Below are 16,157 nucleotides of genomic sequence, written 5' to 3' on the forward strand. Positions count from 1 at the left end.
TTCCATTTCACCAATAGCATTTTATACATTTGACATACTGTTTAAACGTGTAAGAAAAAACACACTCTTGAAATAAAATTGTTCAATTCTGACAGCATGGCAACACAATTCAAGTAAAAATGCATTTAATAGTTGGCCAGGGGTAGACAACTGGAGATGGTGACCAGGGATTGCTATTAGGGAGGACCAGGGGTGGGTTCCACTGATGGTTTGAATTGAATGTTTTAATGCTGGACTTGAACAAAACCCTGACCTACAGCCCACCAGAGCCATTACGATTTCTTCTATGAGGTTTAATGGCGGTTAGCATCCAATAAATGTTGCATTACGGCCACCTACTAGACTGGAGTATACGTCCCTTATACTTTGCTTGAATTGTTATTATTTTTACATTTAAAAAATACGAATAAATCAACAAATACCCTACCATCTAACCGTACACTCACTAAAAACCCACCACCCAACTCCACTATTTTAATATATCTAACCCAACCTCAGGCCAACAGCCTGAAAGAACAGGACACCACCACTCAACACACCCTGTAACTCTTTTGAGGTCAAATCTCATACACCCAAATACCTCTGCAGCTGCCACCACAACTTCAATTTTCTGCAACTTACGTTCCATTCCTGCAGTACAGATGATATCCATTACTATATCCAAGCTTTTGATACGGTAGACCATTCCATTCTTGTGGGCCGGCTAAGGAGTATTGGTGTCTCTAAGGGGTCTTTGGCCTGGTTTGCTAACTACCTCTCTCAAAGAGTGCAGTGTATAAAGTCAGAACATCTGCTGTCTCAGCCACTGCCTTTCATCAAGGGAGTACCCCAAGGCTCGAGCCTAGGCCCCACGCTCTTCTCAATTTACATCAACAACATAGCTCAGGCTGTAGGAAGCTCTCTCATCCATTTATATGCAGATTTTACAGTCTTATACTCAGCTGGCCCCTCCCGGGATTTTGTGTTAAACGCTCTACAACAAAGATTTCTTAATGTCCAACAAACTTTCTCTGCCCGGTAACCTTGTTCTGAACATCTCAAAAACAAAGGTCATGTGGTTTGGTAAGAAGAATGCCCCTCTCCCCACAGGTGTGATTTCTACCTCTGAGGCTTTAGAGCTTGAGGTAGTCAAGACGGTACACTGTCCTTCTCTCAGTACATATCAAAGCTCCAGGCTAAAATTAAATCTAGACTTGATTTCCTCTATCGTAATCGCTCCCCTTCACCCCAGCTGCCAAACTAACCCTGATTCAGATGACTATCCTACCCCTGCTAGATTAAATCAAATCAAATCAAAGATTATTTGTCACGTGCGCCGAATACAACAGGTGTAGACCTTACAGTACAATGCTAACTTACAGGCTCTAACCAACAGTGCAAAAAAGAAATAAAAACAACAGTAAAAAGACAGTGAAAAATAGCAGTAGTGAGGCTATATACAGTTGCGAGGCTATAACAGTAGCGTGGCTATATACAGGCACCGGTTAGTCGGGCCAATTGAGGTAGTATGTACATGAATGTATAGTTAAAGTGACTATGCATATATGATAAACAGAGAGTAGCAGCAGTGTAAAAGAGGTGTTGGGGGGAGGGGGCACACAATGCAAATAGTCCGGGTAACCATTTGACTACCTGTTCAGGAGTCTTATGACTTGGGCGTAAAAACTGCTGAGAAGCATTTTTGTCCTAGACTTGGCACTCCGGTACTGCTTGCCATGCGGTAGTAGAGAGAACAGTCTATGACTGGGGTGGCTGTGGTGTTTGACAATTTCTAGGGCTTTCCTCTGACACCGCCTGGTGTAGAGGTCCTGGATGGCAGGCAGCTTAGCCCCAGTGATGTACTGGGCCGTACACACTCCCTCTGTAGTGCCTTGCGATCAAAGGCAGAGCAATTGCCGTACCAGGCAGTGATGCAACCAGTCAGGATGCTCTCGATGTTGCAGCTGTAGAACCTTTTGAGGATCTGAGGACCCATGCCAAATCGTTTTAGTTTCCTGAGGGGGAATAGGCTTTGTCGTGCCCTTTTCACGACTGTCTTGGTGTGTTTGGACCATTCTAGTTTGTTGGTGATGTGGACACCAAGGAACTTAAAGCTCCCAACCTGCTCCACTACAGCCCCGTCGAGGAGAATGGGGGCGTGCTCGGTCCTCCTTTTCCTGTAGTCCACGATTATCTCCTTAGTCTTGGTTACGTTGAGGGATAGGTTGTTATTCTGGCACCACACGGCCAGGTCTCTGACCTCCTCCCTATAGGCTGTCTCGTCGTTGTCGGTGATCAGGCCTACCACTGTTGTGTCGTCTGCAAACTTAATGATGGTGTTGGAGTCGTGCCTGGCCATGCAGTCGTGGATGAACAGGGAGTACGGGAGGGGACTGAGCACGCACCCCTGGGGGGCTCCAGTGTTGAGGATCAGCGTGGCAGATGTGTTGCAACCTAACCTCACCACCTGGGGGGCGGCCCGTCAGAAGTCCAGGATCCAGTTGCAGAGGGAGGTGTTTAGTCCCAGGATCCTTAGCTTAGTGATGAGCTTTGAGGGTACTATGGTGTTGAACGCTGAGCTGTAGTCAATGAATAGCATTCTCACATAGGTGTTCCTTTTGTTCAGGTGAGAAAGGCCAGTGTGGCGTGCAATAGAGATTGCATGATCTGTTTGTGCGGTATGCAAATTGGAGTGGGTCAAGGGTTTCTGGGATAATGGTGTTGATGTGAGCCATTACCAGCCTTTCAAAGCATTTCATGGCTACGGATATGAGTGCTATCGGTCTGTAGTCATTTAGGCAGGTTGCCTTTGTGTTCTTGGGCACAGGGACTATGGTGGTCTGCTTGAAACATGTTGGTATTACAGACTCAATCAGGGACATGTTGAAAATGTCAGTGAAGACACCTGCCAGTAGGTCAGCACATGCCCGGACCACATGTCCTGGTAATCCGTCTGGCCCCGCAGCCTTGTGAATGTTGACCTGTTTAAAGGTCTTACTCACGTCGGCTATGGAGAGCGTGATCACACAGTCGTCCAGAACAGCTGATGCTCTCATGCATGCCTCAGTGTTGCTTGCCTCGAAGCGAGCATAGAAGTGATTTAGCTTGTCTGGTAGGCTTGTGTCACTGGGCAGCTCGCGGCTGTGCTTCCCTTTGTAGTCTGTAATAGTTTGCAAGCCTTGCCACATAAGACGAGCGTCGTAGCCGGTGTAGTACGATTCAATCTTCGCCCTGTATTGACTTTTTGCCTGTTTGATGGTTCGTCAGAGGGCATAGCATGATTTCTTATAAGCTTCCGGGTTAGAGTCCCGCACCTTGAAAGTGGCAGCTCTACCCTTTAGCTCAGTACGAATGTTGCCTGTAATCCATGGCTTCTGGTTGGGGTATGTCCGTACAGTCACTGTGGGGACGACGTCCTCGATGCACTTATTGATAAAGCCAGTGACTGATGTGGTGTACTCCTCAATGCCATTGAAAGAGTCTCGAAACATGTTCCAGTCTGTGATAGCAAAACATTTCTGTAGTTTAGCATCTGCTTCATCTGACCACTTTTTTATAGACCGAGTCACTGGTGCTTCCTGCTTTAATTTTTGCTTGTAAGCAGGAATCAGGAGGATAGAATTGTTGTCGGATTTACCAAATGGAGGACGAAGGAGAGCTTTGTACACGTCTCTGTGTGTGGAGTACAGGTGATTTAGAACTGTTGTTGTTTAACATGTTGATAGAAATTAGGTAGAACTGATTTAAGTGTCCCTGCATTAAAGTCTCCAGCCTCTAGGAGCGCCGCCTCTGCATGAGCGGTTTCCTGTTTGCTTATTTCCTTATACAGCTGTCTGAGTGCGATCTTAGTGCCAGCATCCGTCTGTGGTGGTAAATAAACAGTCATGAAAAGTATAGCTGAAAACTCTCTAGGCAGATAGTGTGGTCTGCAATTTATCACAAGATACTCTACATCAGGCAAGCAAGATCTAGAGAGTTCCTTAGATTTCGTTCAACGGCTGTTGTTTACAAATATGCACAGACCGCCCACCTCGTCTTACCGGAGTGTGCTGTTCTATCTTGCCGGTGCAGTGTATATCCCGCTAGTGGAATGTCCATGTCATCATTCAGCCATGATTCCATGAAACATAAGATATTACAGTTTTTGATGTCCAGTTGGTACCGGAGTGATCGTACTTCGTCTAGTTTATTGTCCAATGATTTATTCCGTTGGCGAGTAATATTGACGGTAACGACAGCTTTCCCACTCGCCTTCTGCGGATCCTTACGAGGCACCCCGCTCTGTGTCCTCTGTACCTGCGTCTCTTCCTCTTGAAAACAACTGGGATGTTGGCCTTGTTGGGTGTTCAGAGAATGTCCTGTGCGTCCTGCTGGTGTAAGAAAAAAATAGTTGTCTAATCCAAGGTGATATCCAGAAGCTATTTTTTGCCATAAGATACAGTTGCAGAAACATTATGTGCAAAATAAGTTACAAATAATGACGAAAAAACCACATAATAGCACAATTGGTTGGGCACCCGTAAAACTGCTGCCATTTCTTCAGCCGCCATTTTGCATTATGGAGATGTAATTTATAGATCAGCAGGTAAGGGTGCTCTCGAGCGGCTAGATGTGCTTTACTTTCCACCTGGCTACCCCTACCCCAGCCAACAGCTCAGCACCCCCTGCAGCAACTTGCCCAAGCCCCCCCCTCCCACTTCTTCTTCACCAAAATCCAGACTTCTGAAAGAGCTACAAAATCTGGATCCCTACAAATCAGCTGGGCTAGACAATCTGGACCCTCTTTCTAAAATTATCCGCCGAAATTGTTGCAACCCCTATTACTAGCCTGTTCAAACTCTCTTTCGTATTGTCTGAGATCCCCAAAGATTGGAAAGCTGCTGCGGTCATCCCCCTCTTCAAAGGGAGAGACACTCTAGACCCAAACTGTTATAGACCTATATCCATCCTGCCCTGCCTTTCTAAAATCTTCGAAAGCCAAGTTAACAAACAGATCACCAACCATTTAGAATCCCACCATACCATCTCCACAATGCAATCTGGTTTCCAAGCTGGTCATGGGTGCACCTCAGCCACACTCAAGGTCCTAAACGATATCATAACCGCCATCGATAAAAGAGAGGAACTGTGCAGCCGTCTTCATCGACCTGGCCAAGGCTTTCGACTCTGTCAATCACCGCATTCTAATCAGCAGACTCAATAGCCTTGGCTTCTCAAATGACTGCCTCGACTGGTTCACCAACTACTCTTCAGATAGAGTTCATTGTGTCAAATCGGAGGACCTGTTGTCCGGACCTCTGGCAGTCTCTATGGGGGTGCCACAGGGTTCAATTCTCGGGCCGACTCTTTTCTCTGTATATATCAATGATGTCGCTCTTGCTGCTGGTGATTCTCTGTTCCACCTCTACACAGACGACATCATTCTGTATACATCTGGCCCTTCTTTGGACACTGTGCTAACAAACCTCCAAACGAGCTTCAATGCCATACAACACTCCATCCGTGGCCTTCAACTGCTCTTAAATGCTACTAAAACTATATGCATGCTTTCAACCGATTGCTGCCCGCAACTACCTCATCCCCATATTGTTATTTTTCTTCTTGCTCTTTTGCACCCCAGTATCTCTACTTGCACAACATCATCTGCACATCTATCACTCCAGTGTTAACGCTAAATTGTAATTATTTCACCTCTTTGGCCTATTTATTGCCTTACCTCCGTACTCTTCTACATTTGCACGCACTGTACATAGATTTATTTTGTGTTTTTGACTGTACGTCTGTTATGTCTGTACGTCTGTAACTCTGTGTTGATGTTTTTGTCGCACTGCTTTGCTTTATCTTGGCCAGGTTGCAGTTGTAAATGAGCACTTGTTCTCAACTGGCCTACCTGGTTAAATAAAGGTTAAATAAAAATACTATTTGTCCATCAGATTTGCCACCAATGTTCCTTATAGGACACATCACTGCACTGGTTATCTCTGTATACCCATCGCAAGACCCACTGGTTGATGCTTATTTATAAAACCCTCTTAGGCCTCACCCCCCCCATTAAATACCCGTTCTGCCAGTCACATTCTGTTAAAGGTCCCCAAAGCACACACATCCCTGGGTCACACGTCTTTTCAGTTCGCTGCAGCTAGCGACTTGAACGAGCTGCAACAAACACTCAAACGGGACAGTTTCATCTCAATCTCTTTAGTCAAAGATTCAATCATGGACACTCTTACTGACAGTTGTGGCTGATTTGCGTGATGTTTCGTTGTCTCTACCTTCTTGACCTTTGTGCTGTTGTCTGTGCCCAATAATGTCTGTACCATGTTTTATGCTTCTACCATGTTGTGCTGCTGCCATGTTGTGCTGCTACCATGTTGTTGTCATGTTGTGTTGCTACCATCCTGTGTTGTCATGGGTTTCTGCCTTGCTATGTTGTTGTCTTAGGTCTCTCTTTATGTTGTGTTGTCTCTCTTGTCATGATGTGGGTTTTGTCCTATTTTTTTAAATCCCAGCCCCTGTCCCCGCACAAGGCCTTTTGTCATTTGGTAGGCCGTCATTGTAAATAAGAATTTGTTCTTAACTGAGTTGCCTAGTTAAATAAAGGTTAAATAAAATAAATAAAAATAAATGCTAAAAATCCAATCTTACTGAAGAATATATCACTTGCTGGCCTATCCCTCTGTACTGGTAGAGATCTACAGCTCACACCACTCCTCGACGATGATGTCTTTTACAAAATAGCCTCCAACACTCTACTCAGCAAACTGGATGCAGTCTATCACAGTGCCATTTGTTTTGTCATCAAAGCCTGATATACTACCCACCACTGCGACCTGTATGCTCTTGTTGGCTGTATGCTCTCACTACATATTTGTCGCCAAACCCACTGGCTCTAGGGCATCTATAAATCTTTGCTAGGTAAAGCCCCGCCTTATCTCAGCTCACTGGTCACCATAGCAACTCCCACCCGTAGCACGCACTCCAGCCCCTTCGGGTAGAGTCCCGCAAGCTGTCTCCCCGGTTCATTGGTCCTTTTCCCATCTCCAGAGTCCTGAGTTCCACTGCTGTCCGTCTTGTGTTACCCCGTACCCTCCGTATTCACCCTACCTTCCATGTGTCTAGGATTAAGCCCGTGTCTCACCGTCCTTTGTCTTCTGTCTCCAGGCCCATCCCTCCCCCCAGGTTATCGGTGGCCAGCCAGCATATACGGTAAGACGCCTCCTGAAGGTTTGACCACGGGGCAGGGGTTTCCAGTACCTTGTTGACTGGGAGGGTTATGGCCTGGAGGAGAGGTGCTGGGTTCCTTCTAAAGACATCTTGGACCCGGTCTTCATCGTCAATTTCCACCGCCAACACCCCAGTCAGCCGGGGGGGGGTACTGTCACGCCCTGATCCGTTTCACCTGTTCCTGTGATTGTCTCCACCCTCTCCAGGTGTCGCTTATTTTCCCCAGTGTATTTATCCCTGTGTTTCCTGTCTCTCTGTGCCATTTCGTTATGTGTATGTTTCCATTTTTCCCGTTCTCCTGCTTTTTGTATTCTCCTTTTTCAAGTCTTCCCGGTTTTTACCCATGCCTGTTTCTGGACTCTGTACCCGCCTGCCTGACCATTCTGCCTGCCTTGACCATGAGCCTGTCTGCCACTCTGTACCTCCTGGACTCTGATCTGGTTTTGACCATTTTGCCTGTCCACGACCATTCTCTTGCCTACCACTTTGGATTATTAAACATTGTAAGACTCCAACCATCTGCCTCCTGTGTCTGCATCTGGGTCTTGCCTTATGCCTTGATACATTTACCCAGTGGTGGAAAAAGTAACAAATTGTCATACCTGAGTAAAAGTAAAGATACCTTAGTAGAAAATGACTCAAGTAAAAGTGAAAATCACTCAGTAAAATCCTACTTGAGTAAAAGTCTAAAAGTATTTGGTTTTAAATATACTTAAGTATCAAAAGTAAATGTAATTGCTAAGATATAGTTAAGTATCAAAAGTAAAAGTATAAATCATTTCAAATTCCTTATATTAAGCAAACTAGACGGCACCATTGTCTTGTTTTTTTATTTACAGATAGCCAGGGGCACACTCCAACACTCAGACATAATTTACAAATGAAGCATGTGTTTAGTGAGTCAGTCAGATCAGAGGCAGTAGGGATGACCAGGGATGTTCTCTTGATAAGTGTGTGAATTAGACCATTTTCCTGTCCTGCTAAGCACTCAAAATGTAAAGAGTAATTTTGGGAGTCAGGGAAAATGTACGGAGTAAAAAGTACATCATTTTCTTTAGGAATGTAGTGAAGTAAAAGTTGTCAAAAATATAAATAGTAAAGTAAAGATACCCAAAAAAACTACTTAAGTAGTACTTTAAAGTATTTTTACTTAAGTACTTTACACCACTGCATTTACCTCTATCTCAGAAATCACTGCTGTCAATGGCGCCCTTTTCTTGAGAGAAAACAATTCACATATTTTGTCCCCATTCGTTTACCGCAGAGCACCTGCTCCCTCTGACCAGCAGAAACACAAACAATTATCACAAGACAATTATCACCTTCACTGATTCCACAGCATCCAACTGTTTTCAGCCACCCTGAAACCACAAATGGATAAGCCTGAAGGCAAGGGTTCATTTATCACAAAATTACTCTCCTACCGTCACTGACTCATATTTATCCTGACCCTTGGTGCAATCCTCGGGCTCCGAGAACTTCATCACACCTACCACCTCCAATACTTTGCCCTCACTCACTTTCAATTCTCCTCCTGTCTTCAATCTGGCGTACAGCTCCCTCTGCTTACACTTTCTACCATTCTTCTTTAACAGATCTCCCTTTTTTACAGCCATTTTTAACCCGATTCAAGCTCCCCCTCGTCTTCCCTCTCTCTCTTCGTCCTCCTCTGCCTCTCTTTTTCCTTCCATTACTCCTCTGTAGTATTCCAAGTATACGTCTCCATATGATATTGCACTTCTCCTGACATACATCTTGTTCTTGTCCTCCGAAGGGACGCCATTTTCATAAACGCAGATGTATCTTCCGAAACTGTCTGACAGCCATTAGGTCTACTGGGCACTCCTTATAGCTATCTCTCCCAATCTAAAATGGAATAGGCCGCCTACGCTGCTTCTGGTCAGGGGGTAATAACATTGTCATGAAGTGGACAGCAAAGGGGGGCAAATTCAAGGAAACCCCCTTGCTTGATTGTAAAATATTTTCTGCGTTCCATTGCTGTAAGAGGGAGATGGAAGCGGGCAGTTGGCCAAGCAAACAACACGTGTGTCATAACAAGGGAGAACAGTGAAACCGACAATATCAAAGATGTGATTAACGCAGCCATGAAATGTATTTTCTATCCAAAGCCAGTCTTATGCAAAGCCAGGTGTGAAGTTCTTCTCAAGCAAGGAAAGGCTCAAAGGCTGTTATGCCAAATGCCCTCAAAGGAAGGAATTTCTGAACAAGAATGTAGGGTTTATTACAGTTGCATCATTTGTAAACAATTACTTGATTCACCATTAAATGATTTATTTCATTTTGATATGCCTCACCATGGGAAGGCATAAGTGCATGTATATGTTTTGAGAGGTCAATTTATTGCATACAGAGCAAAATGTATTAAAAATAAACAGAATGGAGTTTGCAGCTTTCCTGGGGTTGTCATCAGAGCAACACAAGACAATGCTTTTTCTGTATGACAGTTCTGTATGACAGACTGAACAATAAAATGGTATTTACTATAAATAATATAAGCTATAGCTGAGCCCTAAAATATGTTGATGGTGTCATTCAGCATTTTCCCCATTCGATTCTTCATATTCTACCTCTACCTTACATATTCAGTAAGAAAACATGCAAGTTGCATTCCAGGCAACAGGGGTTGTTCATTCATTTATCTGCTTTCCAAGATGTCAGTTTCACAACAGAAGCCAGTCCAGCCACCTGTTTCGGTTGAAACAATCCCTTTCATGTCATCATCTGTCCGGACTGGCGGCCATGTTTGACGCTCTCAGCTGCCACGCCAGCAAGCTTCACCTTTCGATCTTGATTACTTGCTCGCACATAATGGAGAGGTACTGGGTGAGTTTGACCATGAAGATGATGGCAGTGCCCCCCGTGAGCATACAGGAGGGCCAGAAGAGCGAGTGGAAGACGGGACTGTGGCCGTACTGCCGGGTCAGGAGGGCACTCTCCTGCTGGTCGCTGGGGTCGTAGTAGCACAGGACCTGGTGATGTGGCTTCAGGCGCTCTGAGATGTTCACGATAATGTGGTGCATGGCATTGGTGTCCTTCTGGCACTTTGGCACGTAGAAACACTGGAAATAGAAAAGTGGGTGGGTGACATTGATGTTAGTTCGGGGGCTTTCAGCATGCATACATAACCTACAGGCTTAGTAAGCATCCTTTTATACTCAACATAAATATTGATTTGTAAACATTTGTTCCTGTTGAGAGAAACAGGTACATAGCACATCATGAGTCATGAATAGGGCTAGGAGTTTCCCAGACCACCTGAACAAGAAGAAGCAGGCCTGCTAGCTCACATGCCGGCTAGACAGGGCACGCGCATGCGTCCGCGTGTGATTTTGTCCATCCCCACCAGATGCAATCAGAACACGCAGGTTGAAATATCAAAATGAACTCTGAACCAACCATATTCATTTGGGAACAGATCAAACACATGAAACATTCAGGGCCATTTAGCTAGCTAGCTTGCTGTTGCTAGCTAATTTGTCATGGGATATAAACACTGCGTGGTTATTTTACATGAAATGCACAAGGTCCTTTTTTTCAGAATCTTTGTAGAATTTTTACCCATTTTGAATCACTCAAAATCATGTGTTCTATTCTCTGACAATTAATTCACAGATAAAAGGGGAAACCTAGTTATTTTGTAGTAAAACTCTCCTCCTTCAGTCTTCTTCTTCTTCTGTGGACTTTATATGGCGGTTGGCAACCAACTTTAAAGTGCATTACCACCACCAATTGGACTGGAGTGTGGACCTCAGTTCATCTTTCAATCACCCACGTGGGTATATGCTCCTAAAAACCAATGAGGAGATGGGAGAGGGGGGACTTGCAGTGTATCAAGCATCAAAAATAGAACTTAGTTCTATTTTAGCGCCTGGCTACTCAGACGCTCGTTGACGCACGCAAGCAGATTAGATGAAATTATTGAATAACATGTATGTGTACATATATCTTTCAACGCGAGCGGTGTGGTCAGCATATCACAAGCCCCGTGTCAACATACGCTATCGAGTCTTTTACAACCTCCATTCTGACCCTCCGTTCACCTCAAAGTTGGCGTCCCAGCTCTCCTCATTGTGGGATAAGCGGCTGACCCTGCCCGTGGTGTTGACACTGACGTAGACCTGCAGACAGGGGTACTTGGAGCCTCTCCAGCAGTCCAAGCCACAGCTGTAAGAGCAGTTCATGTCTGCCGTGATGGTGGAGTTGAGCACGATACAGACACTCCCCTCTGTCCACACACTATACGGAGAGATAAAGGTAATAATTCAAGGCTATTGTAGGATTTACACAGTGGCATTTTTCTCTGTATTCAAATAAAATTTCAGAAAGATGTCGGGGTGTAAAAATACCAGGTAGAGAGGTAGATGCGTAATTTTCACATTTCAATTTAGCATTTAAGCATTGCATTTTAGAATTGGCGCTGATAACCCTCCATAATACTGTGGCATGCTGTGCAGTGACTTGCACACAGAAAAGACTGACAAACAAACATACCGCATCAACACTACAAAGGCAGATTGATTGAATTGCAGTCTTTCAGAATGAGCGAAAGCAGAGTCCACCCAAAAGTACAAAATACACACAAAACAATCCACTGTCAGATTGATAGTCCAGTACCTGTCTGCATAGGAGCGCAGTACAGTGATGCCCAGGACAAAGTACATCATGGCCGACGCAATGACCATGCCCAGGCCTAGGAGAATAGCCCGGTCCTCCCCAGCCTTCATAGCTGTCACCGTCTTCTTCTTGTCCAGCAGGTCAACATCTCGGAATTTCTGGTAGATGGACCTGAGGTAGTGGTCAGGCCAGTGTTGGGGTCAAGTCCATTTCAATTCATTTTACAAAAATGATTTTTTTAGTTTGTTGAATCAGTTGACATTTTTCTCAATTTAAATCAGGAGAACCATTATCTGTTTCCTTCTTGGAGGAACCCCCACTGCATGTCAGCATAAAATATATTAAAATGAATGATTAAAATAGTGTTTTTAAGAGTGACAGTGTACCTCGTCGCTCCTCCTCCTGATGCTGCCCATCTCGCACTTTTGGCACCTGTCACAAAGAACCTCTTTCCAGATGTCCCACGACCTCCTCTTCTCACAGAAGAAGCGGTGCAAAAAGACTGATGGAATGACCTGCACAAAATAACAGTCTGTTATTACTCTAGACCAGTGGTTCCCAACCTTTTTTGGTTACTGTACCACCAGCTGAATTTTGCTCTTACCGGAGTACCCCTGAAGTACCCCCTCATGTGCATTTTACCAGTAGGCCTATGGTTTCATGAGTCTTCTCAAGTACCCCTGTGGATAGGCTAAGCACCCCTGGTTGGGAATCACTGCTCTATTCTATATACCTGTTTGTGCTCAGACAATCCCCAACAGTTCAACTTGCTGGACAGTTGGCAATGAGATATACTACGGCAGGGTTTCCCAAACTCGGTCCTCGCGACCCCAAGGGGTGCACGTTTTTTTCTTTATTTTTTTCCTAGCACTACATGGCTTATTCAAATAATCAACTAATCTTTAAGCTTTGATCATTTGAATCAGCTGTGTAGTGTTAAAAATAAATTTGAGGATCGAATTTGGGAAACTACCCTGTTAACTACCCTGTCAACTACGCTGTTAAATATGCTGTCAACTACCCTGTTACTACCCTGTTAACTACCCTGTCGCTACCCTGTTGACAACGCTGTTAACTACCCTGTTAACTACGCTGTTAACTACCCTGTCAACTACCCTGTTAACTACCCTGTCAACTACCCTGTTAACTACGCTGTTCAATATGCTAACTACCCTGTTAACGACCCTGTTAACTACCCTGTTAACTACCCTGTTAACTACCCTGTTAACTACGCTGTTAACTACCCTGTCAACTACCCTGTTGACTACCCTGTCAACTACCCTGTTAACTACGCTGTTCAATATGCTAACTACACTGTTAACAACCCTGTTAACTACCCTGTTAACTACCCTGTTAACTACCCTGTTAACTACGCTGTTAACTACCCTGTTAACTACCCTGTTAACTACGCTGTTAAATATGCTGTAACTACCCTGTCAACTACCCTGTTAAATATGCTGTTAACTACACTGTTAACTACCCTGTTAACTACACTGTTAAATATGCTGTTAACTACCCTGTCAACTACCCTGTTAACTACGCTGTTCAATATGCTAACTACCCTGTTAACGACCCTGTTAACTACCCTGTTACCTACCCTGTTAACTACGCTGTTAACTACCCTGTTAACTACCCTGTTAACTACGCTGTTAAATATGCTGTAACTACCCTGTCAACTACCCTGTTTAATATGCTGTTAAATATGCTGTTAACTACACTGTTAACTACCCTGTTAACTACACTGTTAAATATGCTGTTAACTACCCTGTTAACTACCCTGTTAACTACACTGTTAAATATGCTGTTAACTACCCTGTTAACTACCCTGTTAACTTCCCTGTTAACTACCCTGTTAACTACCCTGTTAACTACCCTGTCAACTACACTGTTAAATATGCTGTTAACTACGCTGTTAACTACCCTGTTAACTACCCTGTTAACTACGCTGTTAAATATGCTGTTAACTACCCTGTCAACTACCCTGTTAACTACCCTGTTAACTACACTGTTAAATATGCTGTTAACTACCCTGTTAACTACCCTGTTAAATATGCTGTTAAATATGCTGTTAAATATGCTGTTAACTACGCTGTTAACTACCCTGTCAACTACCCTGTTAACTACACTGCTAAATATGCTGTTAACTACCCTGTTAACTACACTGTTAAATATGCTGTTAACTACCCTGTTAACTACACTGTTAAATATGCTGTTAACTACCCTGTTAACTACCCTGTTAAATATGCTGTTAAATATGCTGTTAAATATGCTGTTAACTACCCTGTTAAATATGCTGTTAACTACCCTGTTAAATATGCTGTTAAATATGCTGTTAACTACCCTGTTAACTACACTGTTAAATATGCTGTTAACTACCCTGTCAACTACCCTGTTAACTACGCTGTCAACTACCCTGTAGTTAACAGCATTTAACCCTGTTAAATATGCTGTTAAATATGCTGTTAACTACCCTGTTAACTACCCTGTTAACTACACTGTTAAATATGCTGTTAACTACCCTGTTAACTACCCTGTTAACTACCCTGTTAACTACCCTGTCAACTACCCTGTTAACTACCCTGTTAACTACACTGTTAAATATGCTGTTAACTACCCTGTCAACTACCCTGTTAACTACCCTGGTAACTACCCTGTTAACTACGCTGTTAAATATGCTGTTAACTACCCTGTTAACTACCCTGTCAACTACCCTGTCAACTACCCTGTTAACTACCCTCTAACTACCCTGTTAACTACCCTGTTAACTACCCTGTTAAATATGCTGTTAACTACCCATTATATTGTGCCATTACTACATAAGATTTATTTTTAAGTTATTTTCGACTACTAGATAGACAGATCAACAGTAGTTATACATTTTGCTCAATAGCGATTTCTTAGATTATATATCAAGGAATGAAATGGCATGAATCATACTCAATGACAGATTGTCAACTGTAACATTAATTTAGATTAATGATGGTAATTCATTGTATTTCTTCTCCGTAAATCTTCAGTCAACCCGCTTATGACCACTCTTGCCCACTTTCGTGTCATGGAAACAACACTGAAGGAGAACACTACTGGTAGAAACATAGCTTTAATGTGTACCATCGCAGAGACACGTGATAAAACATACTCTACTGTTGTTTCAAGATAGGTGTGCAACTCAAAGACAGAAAGCCTAAATGTGTTGCATAACTTTGACGTCAAATTCACTATGTGTGAAAACTCAAAGATAGAGATGGAGCAAAAGAAAGCCTACCTCTGTTGCATGACTGCTGTCAAATTCACTACGTGTGAAAGCCAAGTTGTTGACAAAATATTATTTGGTTTATACAATTCAAAAGGAACGACAAAGTATTTATCCTACGACATCAATAAGTATGTAGTAGTGATCCACCATAACCAGGAAGAAGAACAAATGACTTGAATAGGACAGAAGTGTTCCTTTAATATAGTGGACATTCAGGTGCAGCGCCACCAGCTAAACAAACATCTCATTTTGGAACACAAAGAAACGTTAATAAGGTGAGACAGGATGATAGATGAGCATGGATAAAAGGTGTTAATGTCGATGAACTTGTCATGAAAGACGTAGCTCCTGGAGCATGAACCATATGAATGCAACCCCTGTCAACACAAACTCATTGTGTCCTCTCACATCAACAACTTGCCAAGGCTGGCACACTGAATCATGGTCACTGAGCATTCCACTCAATAGCACACAGCTTTCTGCCATTAAAAGTCCCATGCATATTCAATTGGGCAGCAGCCAGGGCCATGGTCTTTAGCACACGACAGCCCGCCAAAAGGCACCGAAAGACTCTTAGACCATGAGAAACAGGATTCTCTGGTCTGATGAAACCAAGATTGAACTCTTTGGCCTGAATGCCAGGTGTCACGTCTGGAGGAAACTTGGCACCCTCCCTACTGTGAAGCATGGTGGTGACAGCATCATGCTGTGGGGATGTTTTTCAGTGGCTGGGACTGGGAGACTAGTCAGTATCGAGGGAGATGAACGGAGCAAACTACAGAGAGATCCTTGATGAAAACCTACTCCAGAGCGTTCAGCACCTCCAACTGGGGTGAAAGTCCATCTTCCAACAGGACAATGACCCTAAGCAGACATCCAAGACAATGCAGGAGTAGCTTCGGGACAAGTCAAATCAAATCAAATTTTATTGGTCACATACACATTGTTAGCAGATGTTAGCATCGTAGCACCATTAGGCGCAAAAACCCAACTTACCAGTTGCGGCCCACTTTTTGGAAGCAAACCCCTCGATTTCGTTATATCGGCGTCGAACATGTCACCC

The 16,157-nt window shown here is 43.8% G+C and overlaps 1 protein-coding gene across 1 annotated transcript; it reads right to left on the reverse strand.

Moving 5' to 3' along the window:
- Nucleotides 1–9,446: 9,446 nt before the first annotated feature.
- On the reverse strand, nucleotides 9,447–15,251 carry LOC106599181 (calcium-activated potassium channel subunit beta-2). Its single transcript, XM_014190299.2, has 5 exons — nucleotides 15,104–15,251; nucleotides 12,225–12,353; nucleotides 11,839–12,009; nucleotides 11,265–11,460; nucleotides 9,447–10,283 (listed from the first exon to the last, which is right to left on the reverse strand). Exons 1-5 carry the CDS (start codon nucleotides 15,112–15,114, stop codon nucleotides 9,999–10,001), a joined length of 792 nt encoding a protein of 263 aa, XP_014045774.1. The 5' UTR covers nucleotides 15,115–15,251; the 3' UTR covers nucleotides 9,447–9,998.
- Between the last annotated feature and the right edge of the window lie 906 nt (nucleotides 15,252–16,157).

The sequence above is a fragment of the Salmo salar genome, chromosome ssa03 (genome assembly GCF_905237065.1).
Source record: "Salmo salar chromosome ssa03, Ssal_v3.1, whole genome shotgun sequence".
Taxonomy (NCBI): domain Eukaryota; kingdom Metazoa; phylum Chordata; class Actinopteri; order Salmoniformes; family Salmonidae; genus Salmo; species Salmo salar.

Coding starts and splice junctions, on each gene's coding strand:
- LOC106599181 (XM_014190299.2), bottom strand. Junction 12,010..12,224: donor TCAGGAGGAGGAGCGACGAG/GTACACTGTCAC, acceptor CCACTACCTCAG/GTCCATCTACCAGAAATTCC. Junction 11,461..11,838: donor CTGCGCTCCTATGCAGACAG/GTACTGGACTAT, acceptor CTCTCCGTATAG/TGTGTGGACAGAGGGGAGTG.